Raw genomic sequence first — 18,248 nt, forward strand, 5'->3', positions numbered from 1 at the left:
AATTTGTCGCCAAGTTGGCGACAAAACTTGGCAACCAAAAGACTGGCGATATATCGCCAAGTGTCCGAAAAAGTATAACACAACTTGAGTTTACATCGAAATTAACAATGATTTCTCCCCAAAAAAGGGCAAAAGACTTCCTTAGGAACATCCGAATGCAACCAAAATTAAAGGTGCACAACTAGACCCCACTAGGAGTCCACGTACTAAATTTCAACTTTCTAGGACATACCGTTTTTGAATTATGCGAGATACATACACACATACGCACAGACATACGGATGTCACGAGAAAATTCGTTGTAATTAACTCGGGGGTCGTCAAAATGGATATTTCTGGTATCTGTACGTTCCTAGGCATATATCCACGTGTGGTCGGGTCGGAAAAAAAACTCAACATTCATTCGGGGGTGAGAAAAATGGAAATTAAGGCCGAATTTTGAGTGAAATTTTTTTTGGCAAATACAATACTTCCTTTTTTGTAAAAGGAAGTAAAAATGCTCGTGTTGTTCACATGATGCTCTTATGGGATTGAAATTTAAACTTGTACCTACTTGTTGTAGTTCTAGCATGCAACATCTGTCATGTAATATGGGAGTGCCTGTAGACGAGACTGATCGTATTCTTGGAACGAAAATGCATATGTTGTTCATGTAACGTTCATATTTGACGGAAATTAAAAAAGTCTCAACCCTCCATTGCGTTGACCAACATATCTGGAATTCTACGTCCTATTACTTGCTTGCAATGCTTATTGTAAATTACACATTACTTCATGTCTGCACATCCTTTTAAGAAGAAAAAATGACATTAAAACAAAAATATGACATTAAAACAGGCTGTAATAACAGACTTGCAAATTCTTGCGAAGATTTTAGTGTCACTGCGTATGTTTCTTTCATACTTCACTCAAAAGATTTTTCAGGTAACAGGGTGTCAAAACCTGTTTTTTTAAATCGAAACATAGTACTTTTTCTGAGAAAACGTCTTAGAATGATTGCAGGTTTGATAAAATCAAGGAAACCTAAAATCAGATTAATTTTGATTTGGAGGAAAAGTTGCGTTAATATAGAGGTCACTATTATGCTGTAGTATTTTAATACCCTTGTTCACATGACCTCCAGAAATTACCTATTCTATGTACAATTGTTTTTGTCTTTCCCAATGCAATTATAATAATTTAAATTGCATGACATTTCTTTTTTATAAATCCTTTCATAATAGTAAACATAAATGTATCTACTTATTTAAACTGTTTACCAAAGAAACCGTTTTCATTACCGTGCCCTTAAAGTACTGCGCATGATCTGATACATAATAAAAAAAGCAAGCCTTAAATAAGCGTAATGTAATGTTTAAAAGTTTCTTTAAATGGCTTTAAAACAAGAAGTTCCACCCAGAACTATACGAGCGTACTTTCTCATACACCATCATCGAATATCTAGCATCTGATCAATATTCTCTTAATTAGCTAACTACAAAACGGCACGACCTTGAAGGTCACGGATTTGGACAAAATTCTAGATATAGGTCGATTTCAACTAGATATGAGCCCAGGTATAGCAGTTTGACTGCATAGGCCCTAGTTCGGCTGTAACGAGGTTCTAAAGTTGATAATTTGAACACAGAAATGCAATGGCATTTCCTTTAAAATGACCATTTTTATCACTTTTTCTGCTATTGTACTGCAGTATCCGCCATTTGCATGCCTACCTTTGAATTAATTACGTTGAATACTAATTTTTATTAAGCGGTTCTCAAATTCAAATTGGATACTACTTTTAATTTCAATAACTTGAATGCCAAAATAACAGAGTTACAGGATATTTATCGTTTGCAAATGAAACTAATTACAGTTTGCAAATGAAACTGTTCCATTTATATTAATCGTCTGCTAGTAAAAATTATTTATCATTTTCTAACAAAAGCATTTACTTTAACTGGGTATTTATAGTCTGCTTTCAAAGATATTCAACATAAATAAGCAAAAAATGGGGGAGGAGAAAAGCTCTGATTTATTGCACAGAGCACACAAAAGAACAAAAATAAAAGATCGTTTCGAATTTTCAAATAACTTAGATAATGCCCATAAGTAAGCACGTGCTCTCTCTTGTACTCAATTTACTAACAAAAGATGCCAAAGGTGTTGGATGATCGAACATAGTGTCGAATTCTGAAATTCCAATGGAAACGGAATTGCATTTCTGAGGCCAAACTAGCACCTTTGAACCCTCGTTGCGTAGAAACTAGGGCCTATGCATTCAAACCGCTTTATCTGCGCTCATATCTAGTGGAAAAGGACCTATGGCTAGAATTTTGTCCAAATCCGCGACGTGCCGTTTGGTCGTAAGAAAACAAATGATATTAAACATACCTTTTTAGCCTTTATAGCTAACTTCATGAAACAAAATATACCTCTCTTATCTGCGGAAACAGATGTTCAAGAAATATATAAACGAACAAATAAAGTAGTAGGATCTTTTACGCAATGCAACTAATGTATTTTTTCCCTTAAAAATTCGTTAATCGTTTTCAACAAATAAAGCAAAAAATAAATAGATAATCAAAAACCATATTAAATTAAGTAATTTTATGAAAAGGAAAAGAAATACTTGTTGCGCTTTCTTTTGGTTAAAAATAAAGCACTTCAAATTTTTTATATCCCTCATTGCCAGCAATAAAAAATAAATATGTAATGAAATGTCCTCTTAAATGAAACTTTTTCTTTATAAATGACATCGTCTGCACTGCTCTTTTTGTCTGTTAAAAAATAATGTACTCCGAATTTCTTTTAATTGCTTTTCCCATTGCTAAAAAATAAAAATAATTAATTAAAACTTGAAAATGAAAAAAAAAAAACATTATCTCAACAACGATCAATCAGGGCTGCGGAGTCGGAATCGGAGGCTCTAAAATTGCCGGACTCTTAGTCAGGGTCGGAGTTGGTCATTTTTCAACCGACTACGAAGCCTTGGGGAAAAACATTTGCGTTTACATTCATTTCATTTTGATTCAGTCATATTTATCTCTAACTTACCGTCAATGTTAAGTCTACGTGATATAGGGCTGGACGATGCATCGATACATCGCCAAAAACTGGTGTGCATCCTACATCGTTAAATCGGTTTAGAATTTTTCTCTAAACCGATGCGTCGATACTGCTCCGATGTACAGACACCGGTGCAGGGTTGATGCCGTTTTAATCTTTAATTTTTTCACACTAATGTTAATTAGCAGTGTCAATCCAATCTGGTTTAACGATGAAGGTGCGAAGAGTTGGACCTTCATTTCTCTTAAAACATGTAAGAACTGCCCTTGTGTTCTTAGTTATAGGCGAAAGATGTGTTGATGAACTAGTAAGTTTGTCACTTGCCAGAAAAAAAAAAGCAAAATGTAAAGAGCAAAATAGCAACAAAAACTGCAACATGTATTTTGGGGTTACAAGAAGTGGAGTTCTGTGCTAGGATACCGTGTGACATCCTAGCACAGATGTCATACGGATCGGTAACTCGTATTGTCACCGACCCCTAACCCCAAGATTCAAAAACTTTATAAATGTTTTAAGACGACTCAGTTATATTTTTGTTGCATAACAAAAGGTTGGAAGACAAATTTTTACTGCGAATCCATTTTATGCAAAATTTGTCCTAGATGATATGTGTAACCTTCCCCTCTCCCTGTAATATTGGGCACTTCATTTTTGTCAAATTTGTTGGATTAAATGTAATTTAATCCAACTAAACCCTAATGTACCAAATGGTGAACATTTTCAGAATTAAAATATTTACATTTTTTATAAACTAAGAAATCCGCTTTGAGTGTTACCCGGTGCGGCCCCTCTCTCCAGCTACTGATTACAATGAGTTTTTTTTTTTATTCTTTTTAATGCAAGAATATGTGAGCTTTTGAATGGAATGCATAACTTTGCGTCCATTTACTTACATATTTTTGCATTGAAAAAAAAAACTCATTGTAATTTCAAAACTTGTCTCCCATATTTTTTAGTAACTTGCGCTTTGCGCACTGCTTTATAGTATAATAAATTTCTTTCTCGAGCTGAAATCTGTTAGTTCATATCTGGGTCATTCCATGCGAAATGAGCAAATCAGCTGTGGCTGACATGTCACAGATTTCAATAAAAATTTTTATTTAGGTAAACCATGCATATCTATGAGGAAATGCAAAGTATGAAAGTTTAAAAACTGTTTGTTGCTTTGTTATTGAAATTAGAAGTTGATGTTTACGCTAAGCCTAAATTACGCTAAGAGTTCATTGCTGCCAGTTTGTGACTCAATAACTCCATACGTTATAAACGTACACTTAAAAAATAAATATTTCCGCATTCTATAAACAAATCTCTATTGAGAAAGAGCAAAGTAAAATTTACTCGGATCTTTTTTTGAATCTGAGATATTAACAAAGATTGAAATTTTGCCAATTTACTTCAGATTTTAAATCACTCTTCTAGCTCTTTTAATGAAAAAATAACAGTAAAAATGATTCAGATTGAAAAACCATCTATAAGTAACTATCTGCTCTAATTTAGTAACTGTTTATGAATTTCTTGATGACGAAATTGTACTTAAAAAAATCGAAAATTTCCAAACATTTCATTTTTTCCTCTATTTCAGATGTTTTTTTGAAAATGAGGGAATGCTCTAAATTTGCTCAATTTTTTTTGCATAATATATTGAAGTGTCTTTTAGATGCTACTAAAATTTAGTCATTGGTATCAGCGTATTTTTGTTACTAGAGTAACTTGAACTAAGGTAAAATTTCATTAGTTATTTCTTTTTGTTTTGTAAGTTTAGCAAAACTAACCATTTTTTTCGTGTTTCATTTTCTCAAAAGCATGTTTATGGAGTACATGCTGAAATGTACATTTTTTTTTAAATTGAAATAAATGTCAATTTTACTTGCTTTTGTATCATTTAGTCGTTTATCAAGTTCTTTGAATTCTCGTTATTTCACATAAGGGTCAATCCATACAAGTTCCACACAGTATAAACTTCTCATTCATGTCCAAATATTTCCAAGTTATCAAATTAAAATAATTATTTTGAAAATTATAATATGTTTTTTCAGTATAATGTATTATATAGGGCACAATATACGTAATTTAAGAAGGTGCCATGAAGTTTTTACACTTTTTATTTCTGTTTTAGTGTGTGAATTGACTAGCGAAATTGCTTAATTTCAAAGACCTGTATCTTTTTTACAAACCAAATAAAAAAACTATGTATAACATGTGTAGTACTTGAATGGAATATTCAATTGGCCAAGAAATTTTATTTTTAATTCAATCCTCTTTCGGTTTATAGGGGTCTAAAAATGTCATTTTTGTCATTTTTCCGAATTTTTAGGGGCTGTAATCTATAAAGGGTACACAAACACACAGAAACAGTTACATACTCTTTTTAGCATGGTTCAAGTGATTAGTTTTTGCCGTATTTCGTTTTGTGTTTCCGTCCCCTACGTGAGTTATCCCCCTTTGAAATGAGTAAAATTTTTACATTTGATCTTGAACTAACCTGTTGCCATTATTTTAATTATTAACGTACAGCTACGTAACTCAGCATGTAAGACTATCAACTTATGCACTTTAACATCAAAGCATTAAATTAACTGTCATAAATGTAATTCAAATAGATTTTGGCCAAAATGCAAAGGTCTAAAAGTCCCATTTTTGACTACGAAAATCACTTTTGATGACCTCCAAAAAATCAAAGTTGAGAGAAAAAATAAAAAAGGTTTTAAACATCTTTCATGTGCAGCTTTTAGGGATATGAATTTCAAAAAAATTTAAAATGGTCGAGCGCAACCATCCGTCGAACCTGTATGGATTGACCCATAAAACAGAAAGAAAATGCTATTTTTCTGAATTTTATTTTACGTTTGGAAATCAAAAACCAATTTCGAATTTCTTCAAGTAAATAGTAGAAACACAGCTCTATATTCTTGAAAAATTTTAAGGTTGTCTGAATTTTCCCTCATTTGAATTTTTGTGTGTACGTGAAGGGGAAAATCATCATTTTACAAAATGTCACTAAGTTTAAAACTGATTTTGAAGACAAATGAGTTAAAATACAACTTCAAAAGTAAGGTATTTCTTTTATGATACTTAGCACATTATTGGGTATTAATTTCATCAAAGCTAATGCATTCCTTAAAGATTGAGATTAAAAAATAAAATGCTTAATTATGAGAAAATTGAAATATTTTCAGTTTTAGAGACTCGGTTAAAAGTTAATTATAATAACTTTGAAAATTTTACTGATATCAGATTGATTACCCTACTCCATAGATTGCAAAAACATATAACTTTTATGTTTTCATTTAATAGTTAACAAGATACAAGCCTTCAAAAGTGCAACATTTAGCATTTATGAGAATGCTGTTCAATTTGACTAATTTTCAATCGCATGTAACTATTTAAATAAAAAATTTTAAGCAAAAATATTTTAGATATTTTTATGTAGGCATAAAAGGAACCTGTATACCAAATTTCATAAAAATCTGTTACCATGCGGCCACCACTTTTTTGCGAATTTTGCTGATTTCGCATGGAATGACCCATCTATGAATGATATATAATTTTTCTGCCTAGTATATATTTTGTAAAACTTAAGCAAGTTTAGTTTTAAAAAAAAATGTTTAAAAAAAGCTAACATCGTGATGCATCACGTTGTAGAAATTCCTACATCGCCCAGCCCTAACATGATATGATACTTCATTCCTTATTAATAACTTTTTTATCTTAAAACCAAAAATTCAAAATGTGCGAAATTTGCAATTTTCGATGCCAAAATAAAAATTATTTTTCATGTTGTTGTTTTTGTTCAAAATTTTTTCATTGTTCAAAAATACCCTTAAAATAACTAAATCAAGAAAATATGCATCAAGGAATGAGGTGCCCTTGCCGGGAACGTTCGAACAAAAAAGAGTTGATTCAAATCGGTCTGTTCATTCAAAAGTTATTGGCGGGGGAAGGAGGGGGGGGGAGGCCAAAACACACTCATTTACACCATCTCAAAATCCTTTTCTCAATTTCTAACTCTTCTTTTTTTAATATATTTTATTATATTTTTGAATTCCAATCCGCTTCCTCATTATCCAAATAACGGGCCTGAGTTTAAGTACACAATTGAGCACTTTAAAGATAATAATACCTTCTTAAAATGAATGAGTTCAACGTAAATTGGATTTTGGCGGAATTTTTTTTCATTCATTAGCTCACTTCTTTTGCATTGAACAGAGATTCCTTCTAACTCCGAAACACGTGTTTATTTTTGAGTACTAGACTGCCGTGGGTAGGTAAAGCGCAGTCTCTCTAGAAATAAGTTTCTTAGATATTTAAAGAAATCCATTTTGGATTCCATAGTAATAATAGTGAAATGTTGGAATTAGGCTTTTTTATTTATTAATTTACTTATTTTTAATGTGTGCTTCATTTTCGAAAAGACTTTAGGCTTTTTTATTTATTAATTTACTTATTTTTAATATGTGCTTCATTTTTGGCGGAAACCGAATAAGCAGATTGTTCAACAAAGCTATAGTACAAAAATGCAAAAAAAGAAAAATGTAAAATTTGGAGATACTGTACTTTACCTTCCCTCGGCAAAATAATTATATATCTCTCATCTTTCAAAGCATATTCGTCGACCACTTTTTTTCCTACTCTTAAAAAAAAACCTCTTTCTCTTTTTTTTTTCACTCTCTTTCTCTCCGAATAGCTCGGATGTCGATAAACCTTGCATTTGAGAAAGAATATTCAACTCGTCATACTAACATAAGTACATACATATTCTGCTAGAATTTCTACAAAACAGATATAAGCTTATGCTTTTATACTCCACTTTTGCATCCAGTTTCGGCAATAAAATTAAAATCACAAAGAGCTTAAGAAACCCTTTTGAGCACGAGAACAGATGTTTGCTTTGTGAAAGCCAATTTAATGGGTTTGCTCTGGGCGTTTTAAGTTTTGCTTTCCTGGTACTGGTCTTTTACTCAGCAAATATGTTGAGAAAGGACTACTTTAGCTTTGGGAGAGATGCTCCACTAAATATCGTGAAAGTAAAGGAAAGCCGAGAATTATGCGAAAACTAGTTTGCTTGTTGTGTGATCTTAGTTTATCAATGCCTTATTATTTTATTTTTTAGAGAACATTAGTGTATCGCTTGTGTATGGCACAGCAAATCTTCCTGTTTGATTTAGTAGTAAGTAAATGCAAAATGTCCTTGCGTTAATTTACAAAAAAAAAGAGTAATCAACACATTTTTATGAAACTACTAGCGATTTTTTTCAAAATAAAATTAGAGTATCTTTAAACAAGATTTTTTTTCTCTAATATTAAGATTTTCATGACTCAGAAACATTGAAAAAATACAATTTAGAAATTATTTGAATTCGATAATCTAAAATAATTTTTGACCTCATGGGGTGCATATGCCCCATGGTCCTTTTAAGGGTTTAATTTCATTTTATTTTTTTTCCAATTCGCTTGAAATCATTTCTTTTTTCAAATGCAGAAAATTAAATAAAAAAAATTTTAAAGAATAGTAGTTTTTAGTCCTACAATAATCTAATCGCTTTACATTATCTTTTATTTCTACTAATAAAAATCTTTTGGACTCCCCTTTTTCGATAGTGGTGAATTTTCCAGACACCATCACTCCAAGAAAGATTTTTAAGACACACCCTAAACAATGCATTTTCCTTTACTCCCGATCTTTAAAAAATGATTTGTGGAGTTGCAGAGATAATAAGAAATGAATAAGAATCGTCATTCTTCAAAAAGTCTTAAAAGTTTCCAAAAAAAAAGAGTGTTTTATAATGAAAACCTATTTTTAACTTGTGGTAGAGATTTTTTCCCCAGGAAAAAAGAAACGACGATAAGGCTTATTATTGTTAAGTGCGTAATGGAATAGCTTTAAAAGGAATTCTATTATTTTTGTGGCGAAGTAAGTTTTCAGAATTTATTTCCTCCTAGTTTTTCAACAATCAAACGTTTGTCATTTTATCTTTCTAAATTTTTTTACATTGCTGCGTTAAAATAATTTTGTGAAGTATTTCCGTAATCTTTTTGTGTTTTTTATTTCTAAGTATGAATTTAGTCGAAAATCCTTGGCTTATTTATTTTTATTTTAAAAGTTGAGACTGTTATAAGCAGAAGATATTTAGCAATTGTATAAATTATTTCAAACAAAAATATTCTACTTATTTAAACGAATTTTCAAGTTTTCGCAAAAAATGAGATCTTGCCCTGAACTACGTCTTTTAGATGTAGAAAAACAACCTTTTTAAAGCACCAGCTGTGAAATTTAAATCCTACGCACGTGTTTTGGAGTTACAAAGAACCCATTTATCCATGCTCAGAGCTGTGAGCGGTTTGATCAAAATCATTCTTTACTCGGATGCTCTTCTGTAATCTGCATTCTGAAACTTTCGAATAAAATGAAGGCTTTTAAACTGTTGCACTGAAAAATATTTATTTATGTTCAATGCACACAAAAAAAGAATGACTTTTGTATCTCACTTACGCCCTGCGTTCTGGCCTAACTTTCTATAATAATAGTTTCCGATTTTGTGTATCATTAACTATGTAAACCCCCAACGAAAACACTTAAGTTTTATTAAAAGGTGTTAAATTCGTTGAAAACACGAATCACGAATTATATTATTAAATCAACATTTTGTTCCGAATTTTTTAATAATCAGAGATAAAAATAAGATCATCTTAGGGAATAATGGAGTCGCTGAGCTTGTTTTCATTTACAAAGTTCGTGACTGTTCCAATTTCGTCGAATACAGTATAGAAATCCTCAAAATATAAAGCTTGTTTCTATTCCTGCTGTTGAGATAGGTTAAATTCGAAAATTCTTTTCCTTACAAGTTGTTGTAAGCACCTTTTGGAGTTTACGATACAACAATGTCTGTTTATTTATTAATTATTACTTTGTGTGTGTGTGTGTGTGTGAGTTTTTTTCAAATACCAGTTCAGAAGTCAACCACCAAAGTGCTGCAATATTTTTGTTTTATGTAGAATCACATGATATTACTCAAATTTTGTTGTAGTTACGGTCTTTAATTAACAGTAACATTTTCTGTTTCTGGCTGGGAGAATGAGTCATCGTATGTAATGGAACATCCTGTCACTGCGCACTACACAGTCAACAAATCTTGGTCCTCTGTGCAAAAGTAATTTTTAATGATGGAATAAATGAGGGCCAATCACTACGGGTCAGGCAACTCGAGAGCTTAGTTATCAATTAGGCAGAGCCAAAGTTCTGGCGTAGAGCAAGTCGGCAGGTATGCGATGAAAAAAAAATTATGATTTGACATTAAAAAAAATAATAATAATAGACATAAAATTAGTGACTGTGCTGTTAAAAAAAAGTTATTAATAAGCAAAAACCTAAAGGCATTTTTTTTAAAGAGAAAAGGCGCCCTAGATTGGGGAAAGGGTTGTATTCTTTTAAAATTTAAATAATGTGGAAAAAGTGCCACGCGAAGCTCAAAAATTGCAAGAGCAAATTTTATCAACTTATATGCACGTGTGGTGTTTGAATTGCAATTAAAATTTTACCCACGCGCTCGGACTGATTTGAAACTTGATATGTGTTGTAGCAAGAGAGAATACCCCGATTTTTATTTATTTGTATTTTTTTGCATTAAAATTAACTTTTTGGTGAATAGAGTTGTTCCTATTATTTTAATCTTATTAAAAAATAATAATTTGCGCTTAACTGTAGAACATCCATTCCTTCAAAAAAAAAAAGAAAGAAAGAAAGAAAAAAAACAACTACTCATGCAGCTGTCCTGCTACTTTTTTCTTTTTGCAAACAAATTAATATTTAGATGATTAAATGTTATTCTTATCACTTAAAGCTCGTTATAAAAATAGTTAACGCTCAGTTGTGGGACATCCTTCAATTCGGAAAAGCTGTCCGAAAGCAGTCGAGTCGACTTAAAACAGCGTCCGTCCGTGCAATCACGTTCGCCACGTCAAGCGGACACACTTATGTTTTCCGAACATAAGTGTGTCCGCTTGACATTCGAACGGGCATTCATACCGCATTCATACATTCGAACGGCCGTAAAACACATGTCGATACTCTCACCCAATAGCGAGAGCGCGCTCATCTCGTGGAGACCATTGAAATGCGACTCCTAACTCTACGAACGTCAGAGCCGTCAGATATCTGGCTTCTATGCCGTTGACGGGTCCCGCACAACACGGCTTGCTGTCATGGCAAAGCCGGCCGAAAACTGGTTTTAGGGAGAAAAGTATGCGTCGGTAACGGATGTGCGGACGTAATGTGAATGTTGCATTACGCGAGGGAAACGTTCCAAGACTCCTCGTGTAAGTCAAAATTTCGCGGTGTGGAAAAATGTACTTATACAATTTTTTCAGGAACATACCAAATTCTTTTAGGCACTTATAAACACTCCTCAAACTGCTTTAAAGTATTCCTGAACTGTACATTACAGTTTCTTACATAAAAACTGTACTTTTACTGTATTTGAAAAAAAAATAAAGCTTTTTTATTCAACATGAAGTACTTTAAGATGCACAAAATGAATGATCAAGGGGAGGGAAAGACTTAAATAAAACAGCACGGTACGCACAGTATGTAGTAGTAATAAAATGCTGCACTATAACAGTACTGTACAGTAGATACAGTAATAATATTTATGGGTTAAAAAATGAAGATGATGATGATTTATGCTCTATGATTAGATCGTTATCTAATACATTTTTCAAATGCGGTTGCTATGCCTTTTCTTTTATAACCTTTTCATTTATGGCAACAGCCCCTCTTTTTAATCCCTTCAATCCACAATACAAGAACAGCTTCACTTTTCATAATATTTACTTTACTTAGACGTTACTCTGCAAGCTTCAATATTGAAACTAAGTTCTGAACTTTTACGGATATCTTTTTGTTTTGACTTTTTAATTGTATGTGCGGTACATTCACTCATACTTGTTGTCGTGCTACCGTCAACGTTTTGTAGTTGTTCGAGCATAACAAGAGTCTTAAAATTTTTTTTTTTTGTCAGAAAATTACATTTGCATACAATTTCATCAATTTTTATATTTAGAATGAAAAACACATGAATGAAAGATACTGAGTGGTTATTTGATGCACTAACAACATGATGTGTAAACTAGTTTGGTGTGGGAACTTTTGGTGTCAGTGGTGCTGAAGGGATATAATAAGATTCACGAAATCAGTATTTAGTAGCCAATAACGAATTCGATACTTCCTTCAAAAACAATTCGTGTTGACGTGTTGTGGACTAGGAATTCGCGTTAGCTATAAATTCGTTACTCGTGAAAAAATCGCGTTATAGCCATTTCGCGTAAGTCGAATCGCGTTGTAGCAGGAGTCGACTGTAGTTAACTTTTATGTTGCGTTTCACAAAAAATCACTGTTGAACTTAGGCTAAAAAAAATAAACTCCTCATCCAATTTCCAATGATAAGAGAAAAGTGATTTAAAGATTTCAGCAAATCTTAGAAATATCTGTTGACGAAAAAGAAAAAAAATGCTTAGTTTTTTAAGTTTTTCAATCCACATTAGAAACTAGGCGCTGATATTAAGCTTTTGCAATGCTCGGAACTTTCCGATATTGTGTTTTATAAAAGAAAAAATATAATTGAGAAAAGTTCTACCTAAATTGCTATGCTTTTGAATTGGTGCCAGGTGAAGGCAATTAAATTTTGACACAATCCAGTCCTCTCATAAGAGAAGTGGGCGTTAGCTTGAGCACTTTTATTTTCTTTCAGAAATTCCCAATATCATTTAAAATGTAGCATTTGATACATGACAGTAATGACTTTTTTTTTTGTAAAAACTAATTAAAAAATAAAAACTGATAGAACTTTAATTTTTCTTCTTCAGTTTTTAAGGGTTTAAATAAAGTTTGTTGGTAGCAACCCACAAATGAACATGCATAACCAGTGAACAATAGCAACATTTTCTAGTCAATGAATATATGGGAATTTTGTTTTTTGCTTTTTTAAGGCGCCTTTTTTTCCACGTATCCTTTGTTTCATACTCTCTATTATTAAATTTTTGTTCCCATTGCTTTCCGGTTGACTTATTTCAATTTTTTTCTTTCATAGATTATTTTTCTTTACTCTTTTCTTCAAACGTGGATCCGGAAATTTTTCAAGGGAGAGGCGATTTTGATATTTATTTCTTACCATTTACTCCTTAGTCACATTGGTTTATAAATGCTTCGAGCTTCAATTCTGAATAATTTCTGGGGAGCCCTCGAAATCGCATTCCCCAAACAACATCAAAGATCATCTAAAATTTCGTTTTTTCCACTTCAATAACAAAACTACCATCGGATAATCCCTCAAGGAAGAGAGCGACCGCCCGCATCAACCCTCTCTCTATCCGTGCATTCTTTCCTTTTTGGAATTCAATTACAGAAAGAAGTAACTGTTGCCATTTTATCCTGAAAGAAATGACTTTTAAAAAAAAATACGTGCTATTATTTTGCTGGGACATGTTGCTAATTTGATCAGATTACCCTACAAGCATATCTGTTTTTTAAAAAAAATCACTTTACCTTTTAGGTATTTATTTGACAGTTTCTCAGTGCGCGACACTTGGGTTCCCGACTGTTACCTTTTTTAATTTAAAATCCTTTTTTTTTTCAAAATTTGATCCCTGTTTCCCCTATTTTCTGCAAGATTTGTTTTGAATTTTCCCTGAAATATCTTCTATCACTTCGGTATTTTTCTTAAAAAATATATAAATGTGTTCACAAGAGATAAACCAAAGTTTTATTCAAAATTCATTTGAAAATTGTGTTTCCGCAAAAGCTCCCTTTTCATTATCATACATCTTCGGTTCATTGAAACGTAATTAAAACTTAAAGAATTAAACAAAAGATAACGAAACCTTGGATTATTAATTTCTGCTAACTGTTATTAGAGGAAAGGGAAACTGGCACGCACCTGATACCAAGTTGCCAGTGGCGTCACTAACGGGGGGGGGGGGGGGTGGTCCTCTTCGAGTGTCACTACACCCAAATTACACACTAAGTTTTTGAAAAATATGAAACTGAAATTCATTTTTATAGCTAAAAATTTTCCGGGGGGAAAACTCCTGGACCCCCCCCTCCCTTCCCACCCGACATCATAGAGTGAATACTATACTCAGGATTATGTTCATATTGCCAACACTTAGACCTAGTAGTGATTTCCTTTTATATAAAAAAAAACTGAACCCCATTATCTTTCTCAGTGTTTGAGATACGTATTAAATAATTAAGGTGCGATCAATTTCATACACCTCCTTACGTTTTTGACCTCTCGACGGCCAGCACATTTGCGTCTTGGGCATGTTATGTAAAAAGCATTCATAGTTTTTATTTGTATTTTGTGCTTTAACCCACTTAAAATTCCGTTTTTCACAAATGCAATTTCCTGAAAATTGTATGGATTTCATGTTTTCATGTTTACATAGCTATGCTAGGTACGCCACTGCATGTTGCTCTGGCTCAAGCTCTGCCGGTCAACTCCGAGATAGCCGTTGGTCTGAGTCCATGGTATTACTTCTGTGTCTTTTAGTTTTCGATCACATTAAGAAAAATAATGTTGAATTAATTCCGGTAGAAAGATCTATTCAAATTTCGGATGTTAACAGAATTAATAACTGAAGGTTTATATAATTCGACCATTCAAATGAGAAAATTTAAGCTTGCTCAAGGATTTCTTTGTGACAAAAAATCATTTTTTACGCGATTATCATGCTATTTTGAGGTGTAATGTTTTTAAACGTAACGGCATAGTTATGGATTGTTGTGTGAATATCTTATCACATGTAGACATTTGTCATAAATTGAGAAATATACCTGTTTTGTCCAACAGCAAAAGTTTATTGTTTGTGTTCATTCTATCGCCGCTTTTCATGAAAGCGTAAAAGCTAAAATTACTCAAATAGTTTATTTTTTTTTTAAAGTATGCATTTGTTCTTCCCCCAGACTTCACTCGATGAATCATGATCCCTTTTTCAATCCTACAAATGACCTAGAATATCTGGATCACGTGACAAAAACTTATCAACTTTGACCAATCGTCTTTGATAGAAAAGAACTATTAGCTCTCTTCCCACTTGCTAGTTATGACAGGGACATTTTCTGGTCTCGCTTGCAACTGATTTATTTGTGTACCATCAGTATCAACTCCACCTACTAGCAGCATTTAGTTGTTTAATTACTTTTATTTTCTTTCATAATATTTTTGAAATGCTAAACGAAAAACTAAATGAAAGACGAATTTTGTTGCTCTAGCTTGTGCTTGCTTATCAAATTTTTTGTATGTAATGAAATTGAAAAGAATGATTTTGTCTCCTATGCTATTTTTTTATTTAAAAGTGTCTGAAAGATTTTTATGTTTTTTACAGCTACGTCAAATTACGGCTTTGGAACAACAGTTGCCAAGGGAGGACTCTGGTCGTGAAAATCGTCACCGTGATTCTAGTCGTCATAGCAACAGAGGCAACGCGTCCACTTCCAGCTCGGAGCGAAGCCTCCAAATGAACCGTCATCTGAATCGCGTGCAGTCTCCAAACGAAACACCTCAAGCACGCCCTCACCAGGCCAGCAAGAGGGAGGTCCGAACTGCCAAGAACTTGGCCATCATAGTCGTCTTCTTCATGATCTGCTGGATGCCGTTGTACACTGTCAACTGTGTCCAGGCCTTCTGCAGTCGGTGCCAAGTGCCCTCGTGGCTGTTGGACACTTTCATTGTTCTCTCACACGTCAATTCTGCTCTCAACCCCTTCCTATACGCGTACCACATGAGTGACTTTCGGAACGCTTTGAAGCAGCACTTCTTGTGCGGGGGTCGGTTAGAAGGTAGGTGTAATCTGAGGATGAAATCGAGATCTGTCGAAATGGAGTCTCTGTCCGCTCCAGCATTGTCAAAGTTGGCTGCTCAAATGATGGAGAAGAACCAGGAATCCAGGACAAAGTTCACAGATCTCAATTAGTTGTGTGGTTTTTCAAGTGCTAGACTGTACAAGGTGATTCAAAAAGAATGGCAAAGTTTCAAATGTGTATAGTTCTAAGAGTAAAACTGTTACTAATATGAATTTTTTACGTACTTAAATCGTTCTAAAGATGTTCTATGTGCCTTCCTCTTGATACTTAAACAATGTGACACATGTTCTCCAACTCCTACCATACATGGTGTAGCATGTACGCAGTCACAGAAGCAATTGCTGCAGTAATCCTTTTTTTTTTCAGTTCATCAAGATTAGAAGGTAAGGGGGTATAAACAAGGTACAGTTGGCTCTCTATTTAACGACTTTCAAGGGACTGCAAAAAATTGTCCTTAAGTAGAAAGCGTCCTTAAATAGAATGCTTTTAAAGCTACAGTGGAGCATCTGGGACTGTGAAAATTCGTCTATAAATAGAGAAAGTCGTTAAATAGACCGTCGTTAAACGGAGAGCCAACTGTATCTTTTATATGTCTCAACAGGAAAAAAAAATCACATGGTGTTCGTTCTGGCGTATTGGTTGCAGTTATAAAGAGCTAAATCACCTCTCCTTTAATCGCTATTTCGACTTACTAAACGATAAATAACAAGTTAGACACATACGACAACACGCAGAGACATCCCGCGGTAGCTAGTTGAAACTTAACTACTCGCTCTTTCACTCAAACTCCAACAGAGGGTTGTAATAGGGGTGCGACATCGATGACGATGTTTTGGAAACATCGATGTTTTTGTTAAAACATCGATGTTTTTGTTAAAACATCGATGTTTTACTTTCGATGTTTTCGGAACATCGATACTTTGGTTTCGATGTTTTTTCGATGTTGATGTTTTTGTATTATAATTGAAAATTATAGTAAAATTTGCTCCAACTTTCTCGCTAGGTAATTAAGTTTACTTATGAAATTGCTCCAAAAATTTCATTTATTTGCACACATTTAAAAAGATTGATTTTTCTGTGTAAAGGATGATTTTTGGAAAGATCACTTCAAGATGGTTAAAGATAACTGGAGAATGAGGAAGAGGTCAAAGTTATTGGAAAAACTCGACACTGGTAGTCTGTTGCCAGAACTTACAGTCAATTCTAAGGCTCCAATCTTAAACTAAAGGAGAATCCTATATATTACTACGGTGAATATTATATAACTGTAAAAATTCAGAACTGTTAAAAGTTGTGACGAAGTATTTGATAGTGATGGCGACTTTTGTTTCATCGGAAAGAGTTTTTTTCTCTGCCTGGTGGAATAGTCAGCGAGAAGAGAAATGCGCTTAAACACCAAATATTGGGGGTTACTTATCGTCTACCCAGCAAGAGCGGATACAGACAAACATTTTTGGGGGTTCATGCTAAAAAGTGACCTTCCCCCTCCTCCATTAATAAACTTATGATTTTTGGTATGAAAAATTTCTGAAACTGCTTAGGTGTTTAAAAAATACCACATCGGTCAGGAATATGGCACCTAATGGGACAAAAACCTCACGAATAAATTTTATAAACAATTAAAAGAAGTAGTATTTCAAGTATTTACTTTTAAAAATGCTTCAAAAACTGAAACGAAAACTGAAATCATTTACATTTTATCCATAAAGTGTTTGAATACAATGCGAACGGATAATATTGTCGACGTTTTAGGGGGGATCATGACCCCTATGACCCTCCCCTTGTATCCGCCACTGCCTAGGTGGACAACCTTGCGAGAACCTACATATAATGAGGTTTTGCGCTAACACGACTCAAATTTTACATTTCTTGCACGATAATAAATCCTAAACACTGATTTAAACTAATTAACTATTTACAGCACATTTAAAAATAAACTCAGCACGACTAAAAACTGAACTATCTAAAAATTACAACAGAAAGAAATTATATTCTATAGAGACTTTACATTAAAAAAAAAAAAAAAAACATTTACGGACTCAAATGTTTTATCGATTGAAGCGATGCCTGAAGCTTTGGATATGGTTTTACAAAAACTATCGTTGATTAAAGTTGTTGCTTATAAAAAGCAAACGGGTGTCAGACACTTCTTTGTTACCTTTCATTATACTGGCTCCTGAACCCAGCGCCGCAGACGAACTGTCTCAAGAACAGCTATTTTTATTGTCTACATATTTTAAATACATATGCTATAAATAGAAAAGTAACAGTTAATACCCCCCCCCCCCTAAAAAATCGAGAACTATTTACTGTTTCCTATTATGGTTTCGGTCCGGCTTTTTTT

At 33.2% G+C, this 18,248-nt stretch overlaps 1 protein-coding gene across 1 annotated transcript in view; it reads left to right on the top strand.

Moving 5' to 3' along the window:
- Positions 1–16,014, top strand: part of LOC129220630 (adenosine receptor A1-like) — a 135,194-nt gene extending 119,180 nt beyond the window's left edge. The window contains exon 2 of the mRNA XM_054855059.1: positions 15,427–16,014. Coding sequence (XP_054711034.1) covers positions 15,427–16,014 — 588 coding nt within the window. The remainder of the gene's footprint in view (positions 1–15,426) is intronic.
- The last annotated feature ends 2,234 nt before the right edge of the window (positions 16,015–18,248 follow it).

This window comes from Uloborus diversus, chromosome 4 (assembly GCF_026930045.1).
Source record: "Uloborus diversus isolate 005 chromosome 4, Udiv.v.3.1, whole genome shotgun sequence".
In the NCBI taxonomy this organism is placed as follows: domain Eukaryota; kingdom Metazoa; phylum Arthropoda; class Arachnida; order Araneae; family Uloboridae; genus Uloborus; species Uloborus diversus.